Source organism: Heterodontus francisci, chromosome 18 (genome assembly GCF_036365525.1).
Source record: "Heterodontus francisci isolate sHetFra1 chromosome 18, sHetFra1.hap1, whole genome shotgun sequence".
Lineage (NCBI taxonomy): Eukaryota > Metazoa > Chordata > Chondrichthyes > Heterodontiformes > Heterodontidae > Heterodontus > Heterodontus francisci.
The window spans coordinates 10,945,740-10,969,627 of record NC_090388.1 but is presented as its reverse complement, the minus strand read 5'-3'; the positions used below and the strand labels follow the sequence as shown (position 1 = coordinate 10,969,627).

Sequence of the window (23,888 nt, the reverse complement as noted above, 5' to 3'; positions counted from 1 at the left end):
CAGAGCTTTGGGGTTGGGGCGCTGGGCCTGTCACAGCTTCCAGTGCCCAGGAGCTGGGGAGCTTTGCTCTTCCAGCACCTTTGAGTTCTGCCGCTTCTTTTGCAGGTGCCGTCTTTCCTCATGCTGTAGTCTATCTCAAACGGTAGCCTCCTCTTGCCACTGGTTTGGGTGGTGACCTGTTCCTTTTTTGGAGGCTTCTTCTTTGTGGTTTTCCGTTTTACCACTTGCCACTGACCAGTTTGTCCATCTGCTGCCTCCTCCTCCATTGATTCTGTCTGTAGAGGAGGGTTTTCCGGGCACGGGGTAGATGTTGGGTCGCTGGTTGCAGCTGCCTCCCCTTTCTTCTCCTTCTTAGGTAGATTTTTATCGCTGCGGGGAGGATTGCTTCTCTTCCTCCCAGCACCAGACGTGTTCACCGTTCCTTCTCCCGGCCTTTCCTTGGACCTTGCCACCTGTGCATAACTGAGGCAGCGTTTGGGGCAGGTTTTGTAGAGGTGGCCTGCCTCACTGCACAAGTTGCAGCACTTACTCTGTTTACAGTCCTTGGTCTAATGCCCTTAATTCTTCCAGTTCTTGCAGGTGAGTGAGTTGCAGTTGGCCGTCAGATGACCAGATTTGCCACAGGTATGACCTGCAGCAACGCACCAAGGCTCCTTAGACAGCACCTTCCAAACCCACAACCTCTACCAACTAGAAGGACAAGAGCAGCAAATGCATGGGAACACCACCACCTGCAAGTTCCCCTCCAAGTCACACACCATCCTCACTTGGAACTATATCGCCGTTCTTTCACTGTCGCTGGGTCAAAATCCTGGAACTCCCTTCCTAACAGCACTGTGGGTGTACCTACCCCACATGAACTGCAGCGGTTCAAGAAGGCAGCTCACCATCATATTCTCAAGGGCAGTTAGGAATGGGCAATAAATGCTGGCTTAGCCAGCGATGCCCACATCCCATGAATGAATAAAAAAAAGAATGTATAATTAAACTGATCACAATCGCTTAGGGAAGTTTGCAAAGTTGCAATGCTTCCTCTGTTTTCATGGAATTTTGGTTGTGACAAGTAGTCCTTTCTGCTGCCTAAAATGAATGATTGTAGTCAGATTATTGAAGCACTTCTCTGACAGTAATTTTGCCTCAACAGAATGCGATGAAGCAGCTTTTTCCGTCGTTTGTCATAACAAATAAAGACAATTGTTGTATGTTTCAGCTGTTTGAATTACTTGGTGTTAACAGCATTGACTTTCTCATTGCAAAAACAGGGAGTTGAGTAACAGGAAGGGGATAAAGTAACAAGTTGATTTCTGCAACACCTCCTTTCATTAACAGTCTTTCCTCTAATTAACCAAATCAATATTCAAAGGATGGAAGGGTTAGGGGAAATCCAGGAACGTGTTGTGTATCACAGTCAATATTAGATCACCAGAAATTACTGCGCCTCGGGGGAAACATCTTTGGAAAAAGACAATGGTCCATTACGCTTCAAAAAAGGCCACAGACAGGTTATAAAGAGGACGCATCCAGCGACAAATGAAGCACTCGGCTAAAATAGGGGAAGCTTCAATTAAATATTGAAATGTGGCAATGAGTTTCCCAACATTCGTTCATGCAGCACACCTGGTAATGGATGCGACCTCTTTATAACCTGTCTGTGGCCTTTTTTGAAGCGTAATGGAGGGGACAATTGGCCATTGTCTTTTTCCAAAGATGTTTCCCCCGAGGCGCAGTAATTTCTGGTGATCTAATATTGACTGTGATACACAACACGTTCCTGGATTTCCCCTAACCCTTCCATCCTTTGAATATTGATTTGGTTAATTAGAGGAAAGACTGTTAATGAAAGGAGGTGTTGCAGAAATCAACTTGTTACTTTATCCCCTTCCTGTTACTCAACTCCCTGTTTTTGCAATGAGAAAGTCAATGCTGTTAACACCAAGTAATTCAAACAGCTGAAACATACAACAATTGTCTTTATTTGTTATGACAAACGACGGAAGAAGCTGCTTCATCGCATTCTGTTGAGACAAAATTACAGTTAGAGAAGTGCTTCAATAATCTGACTACAATCATTCATTTTAGGCAGCAGAAAGGACTACTTGTCACAACCAAAATTCCATGAAAACAGAGGAAGTATTGCAACTTTGCAAACTTCCCTAAGCAGTTGTGATCAGTTTAATCATACATTCTTTTTTTTTATTCATTCATGAGATGTGGGCGTCACTGGCTAGGCCAGTATTAATTGCCCATTCCTAATTGCCCTTGAGAATATGATGGTGAGCTGCCTTCTTGAACCGCTGCAGTCCATTTGGGGTAGGTACACCCACAGTGCTGTTAGGAAGGGAGTTCCAGGATTTTGACCCAGCGACAGTGAAGGAACGGCGATATAGTTCCAAGTCAGGATGGTGTGTGACTTGGAGGGGACCTTGTAGGTGGTTGTGTTCCCATGCATTTGCTGCTCTTGTCCTTCTAGTTGATAGAGGTCGCGGGTTTGGAAGGTGCTGTCTAAGGAGCCTTGGGGTGTTGCTGCAGTGCATCTTGTAGATGGTACACACTGCTGCCACTGTGCGTCGGTGGTGGAGGGAGTGAATGTTTGTCGATGGGGTGCCAATCAAGTGGGCTGCTTTGTCCTGGATGGTGTCGAGCTTCTTGAGTGTTGTTGGAGCTGCACCCATCCAGGTAAGTGGAGAGTATTCCATCACACTCCTGACTTGTGCCTTGTAGATGGTGGAGAGGCTTTGGGGAGTCAGGAGCTGAGTTACTCGCCTCAGGATTCCTAGCCTGTGACCTGCTCTTGTAGCCATGGTATTTATATGGCTACTCCAGTACAGTTTCTGGTCAATGGTAGCCCCTAGGATGTTGATAGTGGGGGATTCAGCGATGGTAATGCCATTGATTGTCAAGGGGAGATGGTTAGATTCTCTCTTGTTGGAGATGGTCATTGCCTGGCACTTGTGTGGCACGAATGTTACTTGCCACTTATCAGCCCAAGCCTGGATATTGTCAAGGTCCTGCTGCATTTCTACACTGACTGCTTCAGTATCTGAGGAGTCACGAATGGTGCTGAGCATTGTGCAATCATCAGCGAACATCCCCACTTCTGACCTTATGATTGAAGGAAGGTCATTGATGAAGCAGCTGAAGATGGTTGGGCCTAGGACACTACCCTGAGGAACTCCTGCAGTGATGTCCTGGAGCTCAGATGATTGACCTCCAACAACCATCTTCCTTTGCGTTAGGTATGACCCAATCAGTGGAGAGTTTCCCCTGATTTCCAGTGACTCCAGTTTTGCTCGGGCTCCTTGATGCCATACTCGGTCAAATGCTGCCTTGATGTCAAGGGCAGTCACTCTCACCTCACCTCCTGAGTTCAGCTCTTTTGTCCATATTTGAACAAAGGCTGTGATGAGGTCAGGAGCTGAGTGGCCCTGGCAGAACTCAAACTGAGTGTCACTGAGCAGGTTATTGCTAAGCAAGCGCTGCTTGATACCACTGTTGATGACACCTTCCATCACTTTCCTGATGATTGAGAGTAGGGTGATGGGGCGGCAATTGGCCTGATTGGACTTGTCCTGCGTTTTGTGTACAGGACAAACCTGGGCAATTTTCCACATAGTTGGATAGATGCCAGTGTTGTAGCTGTACTGGAACAGCTTGGCTAGGGGCACGGCAAGTTCTGGAGCACAGGTCTTCAGTACTATTACTGAAATATTGTCAGGGCCCATAGCCTTTGCAGTATCCAGTGCCTTCAGTCGTTTCTTGTTATCACACAGCGTGAATCGAATTGGCTGAAGTCTGGCATCTGTGATGCTGGGGACTTCAGGGGGAGGCTGAGATGGATCATCAAATTGGCACTTCTGGCTGAAGATTGTTGCAAATGCTTCAGCCTTATCTTTCACTTTGATGTGCTGGGCTCCCCCATCATTGAGGATGGGGATATTTGTGGAGCCACTTCCTCCAGTTAGTTGTTTAATTGTCCACCACCATTCACGGTTGGATGTGGCAGGACTGTAGAGCTTAGATCTGATCCATTGGTTATGGGATCATATAGCTCTGTCTATTGCATGCTGCTTACACAGTTTGGCACGCAAGTAGTCCTCTGTTGTAGCTTCACCAGGTTGACACCTCATTTTTAGGTATGCCTGGTGCTACTCCTGGCATGCCCTGCTGCACTCTTCATTGAACCAGGGTTGGTCTCCTGGCTTGATGGTAATGGTAGAGTGGGGGACATGCCGGGCCATGAGGTCACAGATTGTGGTTGAGTGCAATTCTGCTGCTGCCCCACAGTGCCTCATGGAGGCCTAGTTTTGTGTTGCTAGATCTGTTCGAAATCTATCCCATTTAGCACAGTGATAGTGCCACACAACACGATAGACGGTATCCTCAATGTGAAGGCGGGACTTCGTCTCCACAAGGACTGTGCGGTGGTCACTCCTACCAATACTGTCATAGACAGATACATTTGCAGCAGGCAGATTGGTGAGGGCGAGGTCAAGTATGTTTTTCCCTCACCACCTGCTGCAGACCCAGTCTAGCAGCTATGTCCTATAGGACTCCACCAGCTCGGTCAGTAGTGGTGCTACCGAGCCACTCTTGGTGATGGACATTGAAGTCCCCCACCCAGTGTACATTCTGCATCCTTGCCACCCTCAGTGCTTCCTCCAAGTGGTGTTCAACATGGAGGAGGGCTGACTCATCAGCAGGAGGTTTTCTTGCCCATGTTTGACCTGATGCCATGAGACTTCATGGGATCCAGAGTCAATGTTGAGACCTCCCAGGGTAACTCCCTCCTGACTGTATACCACTGTGCTGCCACCTCTGCTGGGTCTGTCCTGCCAGTGGGACAGGACATATCTGGGGATGGTGATGGTGTCTGGGACATTGTCAGGTATGATTTCGTGAGTATCACTATGTCAGGCTGTTGTTTGACTAGTCTGTAGGACAGCTCCCCCAACTTTGGGGCAAGCCCCCAGATGTTAGTCAGGAGGACTTTGCAGGGTCGACAGGGCTGTGTTTGCCATTGTCGTTTCCGGTGCCTAGATTGATGCCGGGTGGTCTGTCCGGTTTCATTCCTTTTTATTGACTTTGTAGCAGTTAGATACAACTGAGTGGCTTGCTAGGCCATGTCAGAGTCAACCAGATTTCTGTGGGGCTGGAGTCACATGTAGGCCAGACCAGGGAAGGACAGCAGATTTCCTTCCCTAAAGGGCATTTGTGAACCAGATGGGTTTTTACAACAATCAACAATGTGGTTTCATGTCCATCATTAGTCATAGAGAGATACAGCACTGAAACAGGCCCTTCGGCCCACCAAGTCTGTGCCAACCAACAACCACCCATTTATACTAATCCTACATTAATCCCATATTCCCTACCACATCCCCACCTTCCCTCAATTCTCCTACCACCTATCTACACTCGGGGCAATTTACCTATCAACCTGTGAGTCTTTGGCTATGGGAAGAAACCCATGTAATCACAGGGAGAACTTGCAAACTCTGCACAGACAGTACCCAGAACTCAACCCAGGTTGCTGGAGTTGTGAGGCTGTGGTACTAACCACTGTGCCACCCTAACTTAGAATTCTACACTTATTAATTGAATTCAGATTCTACCTTCTTTTGTGGTGGGATTTGAACCCATGTCCCCACAGCAATATCCTGGGTCTCTAGTCCAGTGACAATACCACTACACCACCACCTTGGCCAGACCACACTTGGAACACTGTGCATAGTTCTGGTCGCCATGTTGTAAATAGGATATTAAGGCACTGGAGAGGATGTAAAAAAGATTTACAAGGATGATAACAGAACTGAGAGGATATACCTATCAGGAAAGGATGAACAGTCTGGGTCTCTTTCCTCCTGAAAACAGAAACCTCAGGGGTGCTCTTATAGAGGTCTTTAAACTTATGAAAGGTTTTGATAGAGGAGATGCAGAGTGAGAGTGTTTCCACTTGTGGGGAAGGGCAAAACTAGAGGCCATCAATATAAGATAGCCACTCATAAATCCAATAGAGAATTCAGAAGAAATTTCTTGACCTAGAAAGTAATAAGAAAGTGGAACTTGCTACCGCAGGAATTGGTTGAAGCATTTAAGGGGAAGCTAGATAAGCATATGAGGGAGACGAGAATAGAGGGTCATGCTGATAGAGTTAGATGAGGAGGGATTGGAGGAGGCTTGAGTGAAGCATAAATGCCAGCATGGACTGGTTAGGCCAAATGGCCTGCTTCCGTGCTGTGTTTAATGCTATATGATCTAAAATTGTAGCTCGAGAGCTTTTCTTTATTGTTCTCTGGATTTGGGATCACAAATGCAGCAGCACACCTACACCTTCTTGTGCCAGCTTATGGCCGTCCCTATTTGGGGCATTAAGAAGCAGCCACTCAGTGGAGTCATTTGTGGGCCAGAGTGGTGTGCTTCCTTTCCCAATGATAAAAAGCAGATAAACAGATAAATTAACCACTGCTACCACTAACCATTAACCACTAACCATTAACCACTGCTTCAACACCAGAACTGTTACCAAAAGTGATGTTAAACTACATTGAAAAGGGATGATTTTTCTATTGGGGCTGAAATGCTGGGATTTGACTTACATTGTTTTTTGCATTGGGATTCATTGCTATGGTTCCACAAATCTCCTCTCCCCGTTTCACTGTCAGATAGTCTTCTAAGTAAAACACCGTCTGTTTCCAGTGTGTATACGGAGCATCAGGAGCTACAGAATAATGGCAAGTCAGCGATAATATTACCAATCTTAAAAAACACTCTTCAAAATGTTTTCTACAGTTAACCTCCTATGAGCATCCAAAAATCTAGAAAACATGCACAATTGACTACAATTTATTCAAATATCTGTGCCAGCTGAAAAAGACAAATCCAGCCTAATCCCACTTCCAGCTCTTCGTCCGTAGCCCTGTAGGTTACGGCACTTCAAATGCATATCCAAGTATTTATTTTAAATGGAATGAGTTTTTCTGCCTCTACCACCTTTTCAGGCAGTGAGTTCCAGACCCTCATCACTCTCCGGATGAAAACATTTCTCCTCAACTCCCCTCTAATCCTTCCACCAATTACTTTAAATCTATGTCCCCTGGTTATTGATGTCTCTGCTAAGGGAAAAAGGTTTCTCCTAGCCACATTAATTAGGCACCTTATAATTTTATACACCTGAATTAAATTTCCCCTCAGCTTCCTCTGTTCTAATGAAAACAACCCCAGCCTATCCAATCTTTCCTCATTGCCAAAATTCTCCATTCCTGGAAACATCTTCAGAAATCTCCTCTATACCTTCTCCAGTGTGATCACATCCTTCCTGTAATGCGGTGACGAGAACTGTGGCCTAACTAGTGTTTTATGTAGTTCTAGCATAACCTCCCTGCTCTTATATTCTATGCCTCGGCTACTTAAGGAAAGCATCCCGTATGCCTTCTTAACCATCTTATCTACTTGTCCTGTTACTTTCTGGAATTTGTGGACTCCAAGGTCCCTCTGTTCCTCTACACATCTCAGTGTCCTACCATTTATTGTGTATTTCCTTGCCTTGTCTTCTCTCCTCAAATGTATTATCTCACACTTCTCAGAATTGAATTCTATTTCTCACTTTTCTGTCCACCTGACCAGTTCATTGATATCTTCCTGCAGTCTACAGCTTTCTACCTCACTATCAAACACACAACCATTTTTTGTATCATCTGCAAACTTCTTAATCATGCCTCCTACATTTAAGCATGTCATTGATATATACTGGGAAAAGCAAGGCACCTAGTACTGAGCCCTGCAGAACCATACTGGAAACTGCCTTCCAGTCACAAAAACACCCATCAACCATTACCCTTTGCTTCCTGTCACTGAGCCAATTTTGGATCCAACTTGCCACTTGCCCTTGGATCCCATGGGCTTTCACTTTTCTGACTAGTCTGCCATGTGGGACCTTGTCAAAAGCCTTACTAAAATCCATGTAGACTAGATTAAATGTGCTAGTCTCATTGAATGTTTTGAGTAGATAACAACCAGGGTCAATCAAGTTATTCAGGCAAGACCTTCTCTTAACAAATCCGTGTTGACTGTTCTTGATTAATCTGCGACTTTCTAAATGTTGATTTATACTGTCCCTCAGAATTTTTTCCAATAATTTGCCCAGCATCAAGGTCGGCCTGACTGGCCTGTAATTACTCTGTCTATCCCTTTCATCCTTTGCAAGATGTATTTTGTCATCTCCCAAGGCATGGTATTAATGAGTAGAATTAGCATCGATCCATAAATTGCCTGTCAGTTCCAGTTAGTGTTTATTTTGTTAATTGATCAGACCTGGTAAAATTAGTCATTATAGCTGTGACTGAGTGTAAGGTGTAAATCACAGTCTGCACTAAGGTTGTCCTAAGTCAGTTTGAGTGTCTATCAATAATAATAAATAAAAACAAGAAATGCTGGAACCACTCAGCAGGTCTGGCAGCATCTGTGGAAAGAGAAGAAGGGTCACTGACCTGAAACGTTAACTCTGCTTCTCTTTCCACAGATGCTGCCAGACCTGCTGAGTGTTTCCAGCATTTCTTGTTTTTATTTCAGATTTCCAGCATCCGCAGTATTTTGCTTTTACTTGAGTGTCTATCAAGCTTTACTGAGTCCCAGTCTTGTCTTCCAAAAGCTTTTACTTTTCCAAAATTATCATGAATGATAAGGACAATCCTAGATTCCTCAATCTATTGTCATGAAAACCCTATATGCCAAATGGGAAATATTAATTTCATTGGTTGGAACCTTACATATCATAGCTTTAAGTTGAGGGGTGATAGATATAGGACAGATGTCAGAGGTAGTTTCTTTACTCAGAGAGTAGTAGGGGCGTGGAACTCCCTGCCTGCAGCAGTAGTAGACTCGCCAACTTTAAGGGCATTTAAGTGGTCATTGGATAGACATATGGATGAAAATGGAATAGTGTAGGTCAGATGGTTTCACAGGTCGGCGCAACATCGAGGGCCGAAGGGCCTGTACTGCGCTGTAATGTTCTAATTCTAATTAGACTTTTAATGGAAACATCCTACAAGTTAATTTTTTTTTAAAAACTGGCAGCAAAGATGGTCACTGCAATATACATTTGAAACTCCAGAAGATTAAACTGGAGACGAAAAGTCTCACCAAGCCCAGCCAGACAATAGCTCGCTCTCAGTGATTGAATTACCTCTAATAGCTTTATCAACACGGTCATCAAGGCCATCTACACCCATTGACTTTGAAAGATCCAACCCCCTCCAAGCGTGACTGGACATCTTGAGGCATGTAGCACCTTGAATCAGAGAAGATTCCAGAAAAAACCTCACTAAAAACAAAGGGGCGGATAGTGTCATGTGACCGCCTGCGCAGCTCTGAAGAAACTGTAAGCTTTGTCACACAGACAGCAGACAGCAGTAACTGAAAAGCCATCAACAAAGCAGGTCTCTCTCTCTCTCTCTCTCTCTCTCTCCCCCCAGCAAATATCAAAAGAAGATCCAGCTGTGACTGGGAACCCTCTCAAGCCTATAGACCGCCACAGCCAGCAACCAGTGGACAAGAATCAACCCCCTCTTCTGCCTTCAGGAGCCCTGAGCAAAGCAAGCCCACAACCGTGCACGTGGCCCAGCGAGGACTTCAGGACTACAATTTCAGCTGAGGACTGTTGAACTCACATACTGTATTTAAATTCCATTTATTCCAGACTTTAATCCAACCACCAAATCTGTTTCTTTCTGTGATCTGTTTGTGTATGTGTGACTCTCGTGTGAATGTGTAGCATATTTTTAATATTTTAAACCATGTTAGAGTGTTAATTGTACTAAACTTACCTCTTTCTTGTTTAAACTCAAGAAAACCTGTCTGATTGGTTCTTTTGCAATCACATTAGAGGAACAGGAGGTGGTATGTTCAATCACTGTGTTAAAAATGGATAAACCCTGTTGCAGTCAAACCAGAGAAGGGATGAAAGGGGAGCCTGAGACACCCCCCCCCCAAAAAAAAATCTGGCTGTAACACTATAATTAACCATGTGCTCACATGCTGCCCTCCATATGCAAGGAGCTTATGGATTTTGTTGTTTCTAAGACTGGGCTACCTCTGCTGCTTCCTCCACCACCACCCCCCCTCCCCCCCCCCACCACTGTCCCAGACTCTCCAACCTCTAATCACTTCATAGTGTTTCCCCATCTCTCCCGTCCCTTCTCTAAACTCACCTTGTCCATGAGACCCTTCCGCAGCTCCTCTGACAGCCATATCTTGATCACTCAAATGTTACTATGAACATTGCTTAAGGTTTCTTTTCCACTGGTACTACCCTTTCCCCTCAAAGTATCACGTAAAAATAAAGCATAGACAAACTGTTGGTCCTCTCTAATTATTGTTAATTATTAATTGTCCTGAAGGCACTCGAACATGTGCTCACTCCTCCAGTCCGATTTCTGACGTATAACAGTCCTTGGCCCAACGTCATGAATGCTATCCCCTACAATGGTGATGCATTATCTCTCCATTTCCTCCTCAATCGTTCTACACCCTTTGACACAGTCAATCATTCTGTCCTCCTTAACATCCCTCCTGGAATCCAGCTCCACGGGACTGCCCTTGCATGGTTCCCCTCCTACCTATCCCAATGGAGCAATGACAATTCTTCCCTTCCCTGTCATCTCCAGAGCTCTCCATTTCTGTATCAGTGTGTTTCCATACACAGGCACATGCTCAACTTCCATGTATACACGGATGACACCCAGTGTTAGCTCTGCAGCACTGATCCTGCCCCACAATTACCTCCGTGGTGTCACCCATCGAGTCACGGATGAGCTGCAAACTGGGCTGGGATTTACCAGCCCCTGACGTTAGAGGTCGTGGCGGGGGCCCAGAAAATACCTCCAGGAGAGGCCCACCACGGGCCTCGACGCCGGGAAGGCCCCGCCCCATTTTACCGCCGGCGATGAGGCTTCGTGGTGGCCCCTCCCCCCAACCACTGCTCAGTAATGGGAACATCATTAAAATATTTAAATCTATTTAAATTAATGAATTAATACTCACCTCATCGCCATGGCCATCCTGCTGCGATATTCCGGCCGGTTGCCGGAACTCCTGCACCTTCGGATCTCCATTTGGAGATCCGAGGTGGAACACTGGGAAGGGGGGTGGGGTGGGGGGGGGGGAGCAGGTAAGTTTTCAGGGCAGTGGGGAGCAGGGAAAACAATTGCGATTGGTGGAAGGTATAGTGGGAAGGGGTTGAGGGTTAAAGTAAAAGTTTAGAGGGAAAGTTCTGGATTGGAAGGTAAGTTTTTTGGGGGTGGGGGGTGGGGAGAGGGCAATCAATAAAGTGTTTAGCCATTGTGGGAGTGGGAGAGGGGCTGGAATCATCTATTAAATTTTTTGCATGAAATTTTTCATGAGTGTTCCCTTAAAAATGTAAATTAAATGTAAGGGCTTGAAACCCTTTAAAAATGTCGCTGTGCCTGCGCAGTGTTGTCGGACCCCGTTGCTGGAGATGGAGATGGAGTACTCGACCCCTCCAAATCATCAGGGGCGGGTCAACCACCCTGGCCATGTAACTGAGCCACTGCACTAAATATCATGGTGGCTCTGGGACAGGCGGTCCACACAGGCGGACCGCCACTTTGGAGGAAAATGCAGCCCACTCTGTTCCTTTGTCACTGATTCCATTCCCTTCCTTACACCAGCCTGACTGCATGGCCACGAGCTGAACTTCAAATCATTATCAATGCATCATTACCGGTCTCCAACCCTCAGCCTCTCTGCCACTCAAACCCTGACTGGTGTTTCTGTTACCTCCAATATCAATCACTCCAATCCTTTCTTTCCTCATCCATGCTCCATGAATCTAACTTGTCCAAATATTGTCAGTAGCTTGTGTCCCACTATACCCTGCTTACTCCAGTCCTTATGAACCCACTTTGACTTCCTTCCGCCCAATGGATCCAATTTAAAAGTACAGGGGTAATTTTTCCACCCCGACATTAGCACAATTTGGGCAAAATCAGCCCAATCAACAGAAAAAAATCGGGGTATTTTTAATTGAGTTACACCCAAAACCACTTACATTTGTGTTTCACCCAATCGTTTCCCCAGTTTGAGATTCAACTTGCTGGATCAGGCCCCACCCACAAAGCTGGCCCCACCCCCAGGTCAACACAGCAAGATACTGCCGGTTGCACTGGTTCAGGAAAGTTCAGTGATGAAGGTTCTTAATGATACTTAGCTGGAGGAAATTGTGGTACATTCAAGATGTTGGACAAGCAGTCTGACAATGCAGAGACAGTGCAGAGGTCAAACTGGGCGTCATCAGACTACATGTGGAAGCTGAACGCATGTCCGCAGGTGATGTTGTCAAGGGGTTGCATGTCGATGAGGAAGAGGAGGGGGCCAAGGATGAGTCGTTGTAGGATTCCGGAGGGGGAAACAAGAGAACCCATTGCTGCAGATTCTCTGACTAAGATTGAATAAGTAAGAAAGAGTCCAGGTGAGTACAGCCCCACCCAACTGGACAACAGTGGAGAGGTGTTGGAAATGGATGGTGTGGTCAACCCTGTCAAAGGCTGCAGACAGGTCGAGAAGGATGAGGAGAAATAGCCTACCATTGCCAAAGTCACAAAGGATGTTATTTTTGTTTCAGTTTGCTGTTTCAGTATTGTGCCAGGGGTGGAAACCTGACTGGAGGGATTCAAACATGGAAGCAAAATGTTCAAGGACTTGGGCAGGAAAAGCAGGAGTTGATTGAATGGCAGTTTGCAAGGATCAAGGGGTTGAGGTGTTTTTTCTTATGAGGGACATGTGATCCTTGCAGCTGCATTGTGGCATTGCTGACAATCTCAGACTCCGAACCCCATTTGGAGTTTTGTTATCATAGGAGGGTTACAGCACAGAAGGAGGCCATTAAGCCCATTGAATCCATGCTGGCTCTCTATTAGAGCAATTTAGCGAGCCTCACTCCCAGCCCTTTCCCATAGCCCTGCAAATTTTCTCTCTTCAGGTGCTTATCCAATTCCATAGAACCATAGAAAAATTATGGCACAGAAGAATTACAGCCCATCGTGTCTGTGTAGGTGAAAAAACTAGCCACCCAATCTAATCCCACCTTCTAGCACCTGGTCGTCCGTAGTCTTGCAGGTTACAGCAATTCAGGTGCATGTCCAGGTACCTTTTAAAAGAATTGAGGGTTTCTGCCTCCACCACCATTCCTGGTAGTGAATTCCAGACACCCACCATCCTGTGGGTAAAAAAGTTTTTGCTCATGTCCCCTCTAATCCTTCTACCAATCACCTTAAATCTGTGCCCCCTGGTAATTGACCTCTCTGCTAGGGGAAACAGGTCCTTCCTGTCTACTCTATCTAGAAGATATTCCCTCGATTGAATCTGCCTCCACCACACTCTCAGGCAGTGCATTCCAGATCCCAACCACTCGCTCCATCAAAAGGTTTTCCTCATGTTGCTTTTGGGTCTTTTGCCAATCACTTTAAATTGGTGTCCTCTAGTTCATCCACCAATGGGAACAGTTTCTCTCTATCTATTCTGTCCAGACCCCTCATGATTTTGAACACCTCGAACAAATCTCCTCTCAACCTTCTCTTTTCTAAGGAGAACAGCCTCTGCTTCTCCAATCTATCCATGTAATTGAAGTCTCTCATCCCTGGAACCATTCTCATAAATCTTATCTACACCCTCTTTAAAGCCTTCACATCCTTTAAGCATAAAATTGAACACAATACTCCAGTTGAGGCCGAACCAGTGTGTACTTATAAAGGTTCAGAGGGAAAAGCCGATTGGGAATGTGATCACCTGGTCTCCTGAAAAAGGGACAATGGGTGATTTTATTCTTTTGATTTTGAATGCCAGACTTTATGCCATTTATCAGCAAAGAGACGAGTGGAGCACAGCGCAGGACCCTGGGGTCTGCTATTGAGGATCTTAGCTCGAGATCAGTCTAGCTCCATCTCTACTCTGTTGTGAAACAGCGCTGCACAAGGACGATAAATGTTTTGAGCACCTGTGTGTCAGGAGAATTAGATGATAGTTTCTGAAAAAAACAATGAACTTTAAGTGAAGTTGCAGTCAAGAATCTCATCAGGCTAAATGGAATCGGTGTAGACACTGGCAATGCTATTAGACCAGAGCTGCAGGAAGACAACACACACAATGAGGTTCCTGGCAAGTGAATCCAAACTCCACCCCTTGTGACACTACACTGGCCCAAACTCCACCCCCAGTGACCCTGCACTGGCCCAAACTCCACTCCTTGTGACCCTGCACTTGTCCAAACTCCACCCCTTATGACACTGCACTTGTCCAAACTCTGCCCCCGTGACACTACACTGGCCCAAACTCCACCCTCAGTGACCCTGCACTGGCCCAAACTCCACCCCTTGTGACACTGCACTTGTCCAAACTCCACCCCTTATGACACTGCACGTCCAAACTCTGCCCCCGTGACACTGCACTTGTCCAAACTCTGCCCCCGTGACACTGCACTGGTCCAAACTCCACCCTCAGTGACACTGCACTGGTCCAAACTCCACCCCCAGTGACACCGCACTGGTCCAAACTCCACCCCCAGTGACACTGCACTGGTCCAAACTCTACCCCAGTGACACTGCACTGGTCCAAACCCTGCCCCTGTGACCCTGCACTGGTTCAAACTCCACCCCCCGTGACACTGCACTGGTCCAAACTCCAACCCCAGTGACATTGCACTGGTCCAAACTCCACCCCCAGTGACACTGCACTGGTACAAATTTCACCCCCAGTGACACTGCACTGTCTAAACTCCACGCCCAGTGACCCTGCACTGGTCCAAACCCCACCCCAGTGACCTGCACTTGCCCAAACTCTACCCCCGTGATCCTGCACTGGTCCAAACTCCGCCCCCAGTGACAGAGTGTTTAGAAGAATGAAATGTTATCTAATTGAAACATATAAAATTCTTAAGGGCTTGACAGAGTAGATGCTGAGAAGCTATTTCCCCGGCTGGAGAGTCTCGAACCAGGAGTCATAGTCTCAGAAAAATGGATCGGCCATTAGGACTGAGATGAGGAGAAATATCTTCACTTCGAGGGTTGGGAATCTTTGGAATTCTCTACTCCAGAAAGCTGTGTATTCTCAGTCGTTGAATATATTCAAGACTGAGGTCGATAGATTTTTTGGGTACTAAGGTGGATTAAGGGATATGGGGATAATGCGGGAAGGTGGAGTTGACGTAGAAGATCTATCATAATCTTATTCAATGATGGAACATGCTCAAAGGGTCAAATAGCCTACTCCTGCTCCTATTTCTTAAGCTCAATAGAGATGTTCAAAATGATGAGGGGATTTGACAGAGCAAGTAGAGAAGAACTGTTTCATCTGGGAAGTGAGACAATTACTAAAGGTCAAAGATTTAAAATAATTGGTAAAAGAACTCGAGGGGAAATGAGGAGAAATTTCTTCAAAAAGAGGGTTGTTAAAATCTGAAACACACTGCCTGAAAGGCTTGTAGAAATAGATTCCAGAGGAACTTTCAAAAGGAAATTGGTCATGTACTTGGAGGGGACTCATTTACAGGATTATGGGGGAAAGCTAGGATATGGGACTAAATTGGACAGCTCTTTCAAAGAGCCAGTACAGACATGCTGGGCTGAATGGCCTCCTTCTGTGCTGTGGAATTCTATGATTGTATATGCTGCAGTTCACCTGGATTATGTGCGTATTCTAGATTCCAAAGTTGTTTGATTCAAGTAAAATGTAACTGTTGATGACTATTACCTGTAGAAAATCCAGTTTTCTTGTGACATTTTGTAAATTCAATGTTAAAATATGTGACCAGAGCATGAATGTATTCATTCCGCTGAACTTGAAGACAGAATGTAGACGTAAAGGACAGGTCTTCAGTCTTCACATTGTAGATATCCACCTCCTGGATGGAGAAACCTTTCAATTATTTCTCAATGGAATTCAACAACATCACTCGCCTCCCTTAAATTAAACCAAGTACTTTATTGTCATTTTGGCCCCAAATTACTGGAGGCCATTTTCAGGAGGACAATTGGGAATGGATGGGGAGAGCGGGGGATGACAGACAGAGGGGACAGGAATGGGGAAATGGGGCATGCATGATGGGGCAGACAAGGGCCGGGGTCTGGGAGACAGTGGAGGGGGTTAATCAGAAGAGGGAGCCCCCATTGGGAGCTCAGCATAACTCCCAGGCCTTATTTAAACACTCCAGGTTATCTCCCTCAAGAAACCAGCAGGACTGACGTCAGGGCCGGCAGGCAGGAATGGGAATCAGGTCAGGAATTCGGTCAGGAATCCAGTTGGGAACCTTCAGACACTGGGGACCCAGGTGAACAGTCCTCGGTTAGGGCTCGGCAAAGTGTTCGGCAGCTGCTGCCAGCACTGGGGAAGAAGCAAGGCTGGGACTGGGGAGGCCCATTGTGGGGGAGGCTAGGACAAGGGATTGGTGAGGAGTTGGGGGGGGGGGTGCGTGGGTGGCAGTTCTCCTGCTTCACACGGCGTTCAGACGAAAGTCATTTTACAAAACCTACTGTAGCCTCTCCTAGCCACTTGGTTCCTCTCTCCTCAGCCTTTAGCAGGTGTCCCATCGAAGGTGAAATGGCACTGGCAGGAAGGGAGCAATCTTGGGCCTCATGTAAAGCCCTCCTGCTGAGCGAGAATCCTCATCTGAGATGGGACTGAGGAAGGGACAGGCCATGCATTTCTTACTGAAAGCAGTTAAAAGACACACAGGACCCTAAATTAACCAAATAAGCTGGTATTTAAATGTTCCCACACGTGCTTCTGCCAACAGCTCATTTACTTGATCTAATATGGCTGATGGCACACTTGCAGGGCATGCTTCCTGCCACCATATTGGAGTTTAGTGCACCATCTAGCGCCTGAAAAACTGGCAGGGTGTGGCTGGATTTCTGGGCTCTTGTGGTTTTTTTTACAGCTGAGACTGAGAAGGAAATCTTAGACCAAGTTTGTTTCTCTGGTTTGTACCTAAATACCGAGGCGAATGAACCAGGTTTTGACAGGGTGGATGTGGAGAGGATGTTTCCTCTTGTGGGTGAGTCCAGAACTAGGGGTCACTGTTTTAAAATTAGGGTCACCCTTTTAGGACACAGATGAGGAGAAATTTTTTTCTCTCAGAGGATTGTGCAACTTTGGAACTCTCTGCCACAGAAGGTGGTGGAGGCGGGGCCATTGAATATTTTTAAGGAGGTAGATCTATTCTTATTAGGCAAGAGATATCAGGGGTAGATGGGAGTGTGGAATTCGAGACACAAACAGATCAGCCATGATCTTATTGAATAATGGTGCAGCTCGAGGGGCCGAATGGCCTACTTCTGCTCATAATTCGTATGTTCGTATGTAAACCAGCAACTGTTGGGTAGTATAGGTTCCAAATCAAATAGATTGCATTCATATCCTTTGTTGCCATAACCAAACTGATTATTACAAAAGAGCTCACCGCACCTTGATGAGACAAGCATTGGTCACAACTTGTTTGGGATCCACAATGTCTACTAGAGGTTCCTTTATGGCAACATTCCTGATACATGTCATGTCAAAACCATAAACATTTTCCCACCCTAAAGAAAAGGAGACACAGAAAATCAACTCAAATTGTAGACATGATTAGAGAGTAAAGGGTTAGAATATACAGGGTTAGTGTAATATGATGGGGGTGGGGGGGGAAATGGTGGTGGGGGTAGTGTTAGTGGCACATAGAGGGGGTTGGTGCAGCGGGTGGGTGTTAGTGGCACATGGAGGGGGTGAGTGGCACACGGAGAGGGTGAATGGCACATGGAGGGGGTGAGTGGCACACAGAGAGGGTGATTGCGGGGTTTGGTTTTCACTGTTCTTTTTGGGATCTTGCTGTGCACACACTGGCTGCTGAAATTACCCTACATTACAACCACGACTAAACTTCTAAAGTACTTCATTGGCTGTTAATCGTTTGGGATGTCCTGAGCGGGTGAAAGTTGCGATTATAAATGTAAGTTCTCACTTTCTTCCTTCAGGTTCAAACCTCCCTCACTCTAGAGTTCCCAGTGTCAGCTGTGCTCCTGGGAAAGTTGCCAAGCAGAGAGCAGTTGGAATGGACAGTGTTCGTCTGGTCACTGTTACACACCTGCCAGAACCAGGTATCACCACACGGGTGGGACCGAATGTGTTCCTCAGAACAGTTCTGAACATTAGCAATGTGTAAACTTAGGCAGTGGTGAAACCATGGAGACTAAAGGAAGCCCAGATTCATGCCCTCAAATGAGATAATGAAACACAGGAAGATGTGAATGCACAACATTCAGACATGATCTTACAGTGAATTTTGAAGTCCTTGTATTGCCGATCTTCAATGGCTATGATGTACAGTGTGGCTCGATCTGGGAACATCAGCCCTCCAGGTTTCTGTTGGTGAATTTTGGGGAAATGGGTCTCGTAATCTATTCACCTGATAAAGATATCACATTTTGAACTGCACATACAAAGCAGAATCCAACCCGCATCTGTTGCATACTTTTACTCTTGTCTGCTCAACTGTCACATCAGATTTTACTCCCTGATAGATCCTGCAGCCCTTGGAATGACATCTGATAACACTTCTAGTCTGAATCACCAGGCTGACCTCGCAGGTGGATGTAAAAGATCGCATGGCACTATTTCGAAGAAGAGCAGGGGAGTTATCTCTGGTGTCCTGCCCAGTATTTATCTCTCAATCAACATCACAAGAAACAGATGATCTGGTCATTATCACTTAGCTGTTTGTTGGAGCTTGCTGTGCACAAATTGGCTGCCACATTTCCTACATTGTAAAGGACTACACTTCAAAAGTACTTCATGGCTGTAAAGTGCTTTGAGACGTCCCAAGGTAATGAAAGGCGCTATATAAATGCAAGTCTTTTATTTCTTACAACAGTTGAACTTTTATATGCCAAAACTTCCTGCTTTTGTTTTCGAACTTGTATAGTAAGAGGATTGAAGATTGTTCATGCAGAAACTCAGTAATCCTGTCTGTAATATCATGAAAAATCAACAGTCTCTTCCGGGAAACTTAAGATGCAGTACACTTACCAGCCACTTATCCCGTGCAAAAATAACTGTATTAAGCATTGATTCATAGAAGAGGCTGTAGCCCATCCATTCACTGATTATGATGTCGACTTTATCCACAGGCAGTTCAACTTCCTCCACTTTGCCTTTAAATATTGTGATTACTGTAAAACAGTTCATACAAATCTCTGACTAGTTGTAAAAGACATTAGCAGATTGATTTAGCCATAATACACAATGATCGCAATGGACAGCAAAAGGCTACTATTGAACATAATCATAATTAAAAATCAGTTTGTCACTACACAGTTAGTCTTTATATGAGCCAAATGTTGTCTTTCAACTTTTTAAAATTAAAAGCAATGATTTATCCTGGTAAAATATTTGATGATCAAATAAAGTATTTAAAATATTTTAATTTAGCAAGGGAAAAATCTCTAATTATTCTTCAGATCAAGGCAAGAAAATATGTAATTATTTCAGTCATTTCAATGACATAACTCTTTAATGTGTTGAGTATTTGTAAATTCACAATTGTGTTTGTTAAGAGTTGCTTACTATTGTCCAAGTGGTTTGCTTTGATGATCTTCTCTGAATAATCAGAGATACTGGAACATTCAATCTGAAGTGTTAAAAAAAACACAAAGTAAGGGCCTTTGAGCACTGAAATATCCTTCTACATTGTCCTTATTTTAGCACGGATAATTTCGCCTTGTGCCTTTAAAGATAACTCACTTATGCCCACAGCAACAAAAGCATTGTTTAAAGTCTGTGATTATCACTCAGCCATTGGAGAGCGAGAGTAAATCAGGGTGATATTGGTAGCCTCAATGCAATTCAGTCTGCCTGAGGTTGCATGTGGTAGGCATGTAGAAAAGGAACAGTAAAGAGAAACACAGGTAAGGGGACAGAATTAGCACTGACAAATCTGAGCCATATGTTATAACAATATAGATCTGACAGCGGAATTAACAATTATGAAAGGTTTGGACAAAGCTAACTGGGAAAAAACTATTTCTAGTGGTCAGTGGATCAGTAACTGGAGGGAATAACCTTAAAGATCATCAAAAGGATGGAAGAAGGGGTTTGAGGATGGTTTTTTTACAGAGAGGGTTGATAGGACATGAAATGCATGACCAAAACCAGTAGGGATGCAGAATTCAGAATCCAACTTTTAAATAATGTAAATGGGTGTTGGGAAAGGCCAAGGGAATGGGATTAAGGCGACAGAATGTGCACGGGGTTGGGGCTGTGTAGTAAACCTTGGCAATTTGTGATGAGGACTGAGATGAGAAGAAATCTCTTCACTCAGAGAGTTGTGAATCTTTGCAATTATCTACCCCAGAGGGTTGTGGATGATCCATCATTGAGCATATTCAAGGCTGGGCTAGATAGATTTTGGTCTCTTATGGAATCGGGGGATATGGAGAGTGGGCAGGAAAGTGGAGTTGAGGTAGAAGATCAGCCAGGATCGTGTTGTATGGCAGAGCAGACTTGAGGGACTGTATGATCTACTCCAGCTCCTATTTCTTATGTTCTCATGTGATCTTGCAATCAAACTTAGTGGATATTTGCATCCAGGGTGTATGTAAACAAATGGGAAGAGTAACTTTGATATTCTGTCCTCTGTTTGTGTACTGATGCTTGATTGTCCAGCTCGTCCTCACACTATTTCTGTGGACTGACACCATCCAAGTGTGCAGACAAGCTGTTACCCTTTAACCTTAAATGGTTCCTCTCGTACTGAGCAGGATTACTATTGCAATAACACATCATAAGTAAGGTAAAACTAACCTGTCTCACAACAGTCTAATCCCAGCTCAGGTCCCCTATTAGGGGGAGATGGTGGTGTCGTGATAATGTCACCAAGCTAGTAATCCAGAGGCCCAGGGCAATGCCCTGGGGCCACAAGTTCAAATCCCACCACGGCAGCTGGTGAAATTTAAATTCAATTAATGAATAAATTCAATGAATTAATAAAAATCTGGAATTGAAAGCTAGTCTCAGTAATGGTGCCATGAAACTGTCATCGATTGTTGTAAATGCCACCTGGTTCACTAATATCCTTTAGGGAAGGAAATCTGCCGTCCTTACCTGGTCTGGCCTACATGTGAGTCCAGATCCACAGCAATGTGGTTGATGTTTAACTGCCTTCTGAAATGGCCTAGCAAGCCACTCATATGTCAAGGGCATTTAGGGATGGGCAACAAATGCTGACCTTGCCAGTGATGCTCACATCCCAAGAAAGTATTAAAAAAAACTTAAATGACATGTAAATGAAGAGTGTGATCTGATGCTTCTCCACACAGCCAAAGAGGCAGGAAGTGGGGTAACCCCTGCCCCCCACCCATGTAATTCTAAACAAACTGGGGGCAATTGTCACGATGGCTGATAATGTAGGACGGGCAATAGTGGATCAACTTCCCATTTACATCTCTCCCTTGGACTTTCCCTGTACTCCTTTACAATATTTCCATCAATAGTGCCCATTTTACAATCACCCAAAGCCAGAATTAGCCCCAAGGATTTCCAATCTTCACTCAGACGTGAGTAGAAAGGCCTCAGATCCAGGAAAGGAAAACTGGGACATGAATGGTTTGAAATGGGGGTGATTAAAAGAAGTGGTGTGATGCAGTAGAAACTTTTTCACCTTTTCTCCCTTTTTTTAATTCATTCATGGGATGTGGGCGTCGCTGGCTAGGCCAGCATTTATTGCCCATCTCTAATTGCCCTTGAGAAGGTGGTGGTGAGCTGCCTTCATGAACCGCTGCAGTCCATGTGAGGTAGGTACACCCACGTGCTGTTAGGAAGGGAGTTCCAGGATTTTGACCCAGCGACAGTGAAGGAATGGCAAAATAGTTCCAAGTCAGGATGGTGTGTGACTTGGAGGAGAACTTGCAGGTGGTGGTGTTCTCATGCATTTGCTGCCCTTGTCCTACTAGGTGGTAGAGGTTGTGGATTTGAAAGGTGCTATCTAAGGAACCTTGGTGCATTGCTGCAGTGCATCTTGTAGATGGTACACACTGCTGCCACTGTGCGTCAGTGGTGGAGGGAGTGAATGTTTAAGGTGGATGGGGTGCCAATCAAACGGGCTGCTTTGTCCTGGATGGTGTCGAGCTTCTTGAGTGTTGTTGGAGCTGCACCCATCCAGGCAAGTGGAGAGTATTCCATCACACTCCTGACTTGTGCCTTGTAGATGGTGGATAGGCTTTGGGGAGTCAGGAGGTGAGTTACTCACCGCAGGATTCCTAGCCTCTAACCTGCTCTTGTAGCCACGGTATTTATATGGCTACTCCAGTTCACTTTCTTGTCAATGGTAGTCCCAAGGATGTTGCTAGTGGGGGATTCAGCGATGGTAATGCGATTGAATGTGAAGGGGAGATGGTTAGATTCTCTCTTGTTGGAGATGGTCATTGCCTGGCACTTGTGTGGCGTGAATGTTACTTGTCACTTATCAGCCCAAGCCTGGATATTGTCAAGGTCCTGCTGCATTTCTACATGGACTGCTTCATTATCTGAGGAGTCGCGAATGGTGCTGAACATTGTGCAATCATCTCTATTAAACCAAGCTATCATACTGGGCTACAATTCCACTGGTGCCTTGACAACCATTTCAACTTCACAAAAGCAGCATTCTTGATTTTAAAATTCTCACCCTTGTTTTCAAATCCCTCCATGGCCTCACCAATTCCTATCTCTGTAACTCCCTCCCGCCCTATAACCTTCCGAGATCTCTGCGCTCCTCTAACTCTGGCCTCTTGAATATCCCTGATTTTAATCGCACCACCATTGGTGGCTGTGCCTTCAGCTGCCTAGGTTGGAATTCCCTCCTTAAAACCTCTCTACCTCTCATTCCTCCTTTAAGACACTCTTTGAAACCTGCCTCTTTGACCAAGCTTTTGGCCATCTGAATATCACCTTATGTGGTTCGGTGTCTAATCTTGCTTTATAATGCTCCTGTGAAGTGCGTTGGGATGTTTATTTGGTTAAAGAGGGTGTATAAATACAACCTTCCATGACGGTGCTTCTGATATGACCTCCTTTTTCCTCAACCGAGGATTTCCCCCCACTGTGGTTGACAGGGCCCTCAACCGTGTCCGACCCATTCCCCGCACCTCTACCCTCACCCCTTCCCCTCCCTCCCAGAACCGTGACAGGGTTCCCCTTGTCCTCACTTTTCATCCCACCAGCCTCCATATCCAAAGGATCATCCTCCGCCATTTTCGCCACCTCCAGCGTGATGCCACTACCAGTCGCATCTTCCCCTCCCTTCCCCTGTCAGCATTCCGAAGGGATCGTTCCCTCCGCGACACCCTGGTCCACTCCTCCATTACCCCCACCACCTCGTCACCGTCCCAGGGCACCTTCCCTTGCAATCGCAGGAGGTGTAATACCTGCCCATTTACCTCCTCTCTCCTCACTATCCCAGGCCCCAAACACTCCTTTCAGGTGAAGCAGCGATTTACTTGTACTTCTTTCAATGTAGTATACTGTATTCGCTGCTCACAGTGTGGTCTCCTCTACATTGGGGAGACCAAGCGCAGACTGGGTGACCGCTTTGCGGAACATCTCCGCTCAGTCCGCAAGCAGGACCCTGAGCTTCCGGTTGCTTGCCATTTCAACACTCCCCCCTGCTCTCATGCTCACATCTCTGTCCTGGGATTGCTGCAGTGTTCCAGTGAACATCAACGCAAGCTCGAGGAACAGCATCTCATCTACCGATTAGGCACACTACAGCCTGCCGGACTGAACATTGAGTTCAATAATTTCAGAGCATGACAGCCCCCCACTTTACTTTCATTTTTAGTCATTTTTAGTTATTTTTTCTTCCTTTTTTT

The 23,888-nt window shown here is 45.6% G+C and overlaps 1 protein-coding gene across 5 annotated transcripts in view; it reads right to left on the bottom strand.

Annotated features, from left to right (window-relative positions):
* prmt8b (protein arginine methyltransferase 8b) overlaps positions 1–23,888 on the bottom strand; it is a 200,324-nt gene that overhangs the window by 5,611 nt on the left and 170,825 nt on the right. For all 5 annotated transcript variants that reach the window (XM_068050239.1, XM_068050237.1, XM_068050240.1 and 2 more), the window contains 6 exons: positions 19,609–19,672; positions 19,072–19,214; positions 18,321–18,408; positions 17,473–17,588; positions 15,760–15,910; positions 6,597–6,718 (listed from right to left, as the gene is read on the bottom strand). In XM_068050239.1, coding sequence (XP_067906340.1) covers positions 6,597–6,718; positions 15,760–15,910; positions 17,473–17,588; positions 18,321–18,408; positions 19,072–19,214; positions 19,609–19,672 — 684 coding nt within the window. The remainder of the gene's footprint in view (positions 1–6,596; positions 6,719–15,759; positions 15,911–17,472; positions 17,589–18,320; positions 18,409–19,071; positions 19,215–19,608; positions 19,673–23,888) is intronic.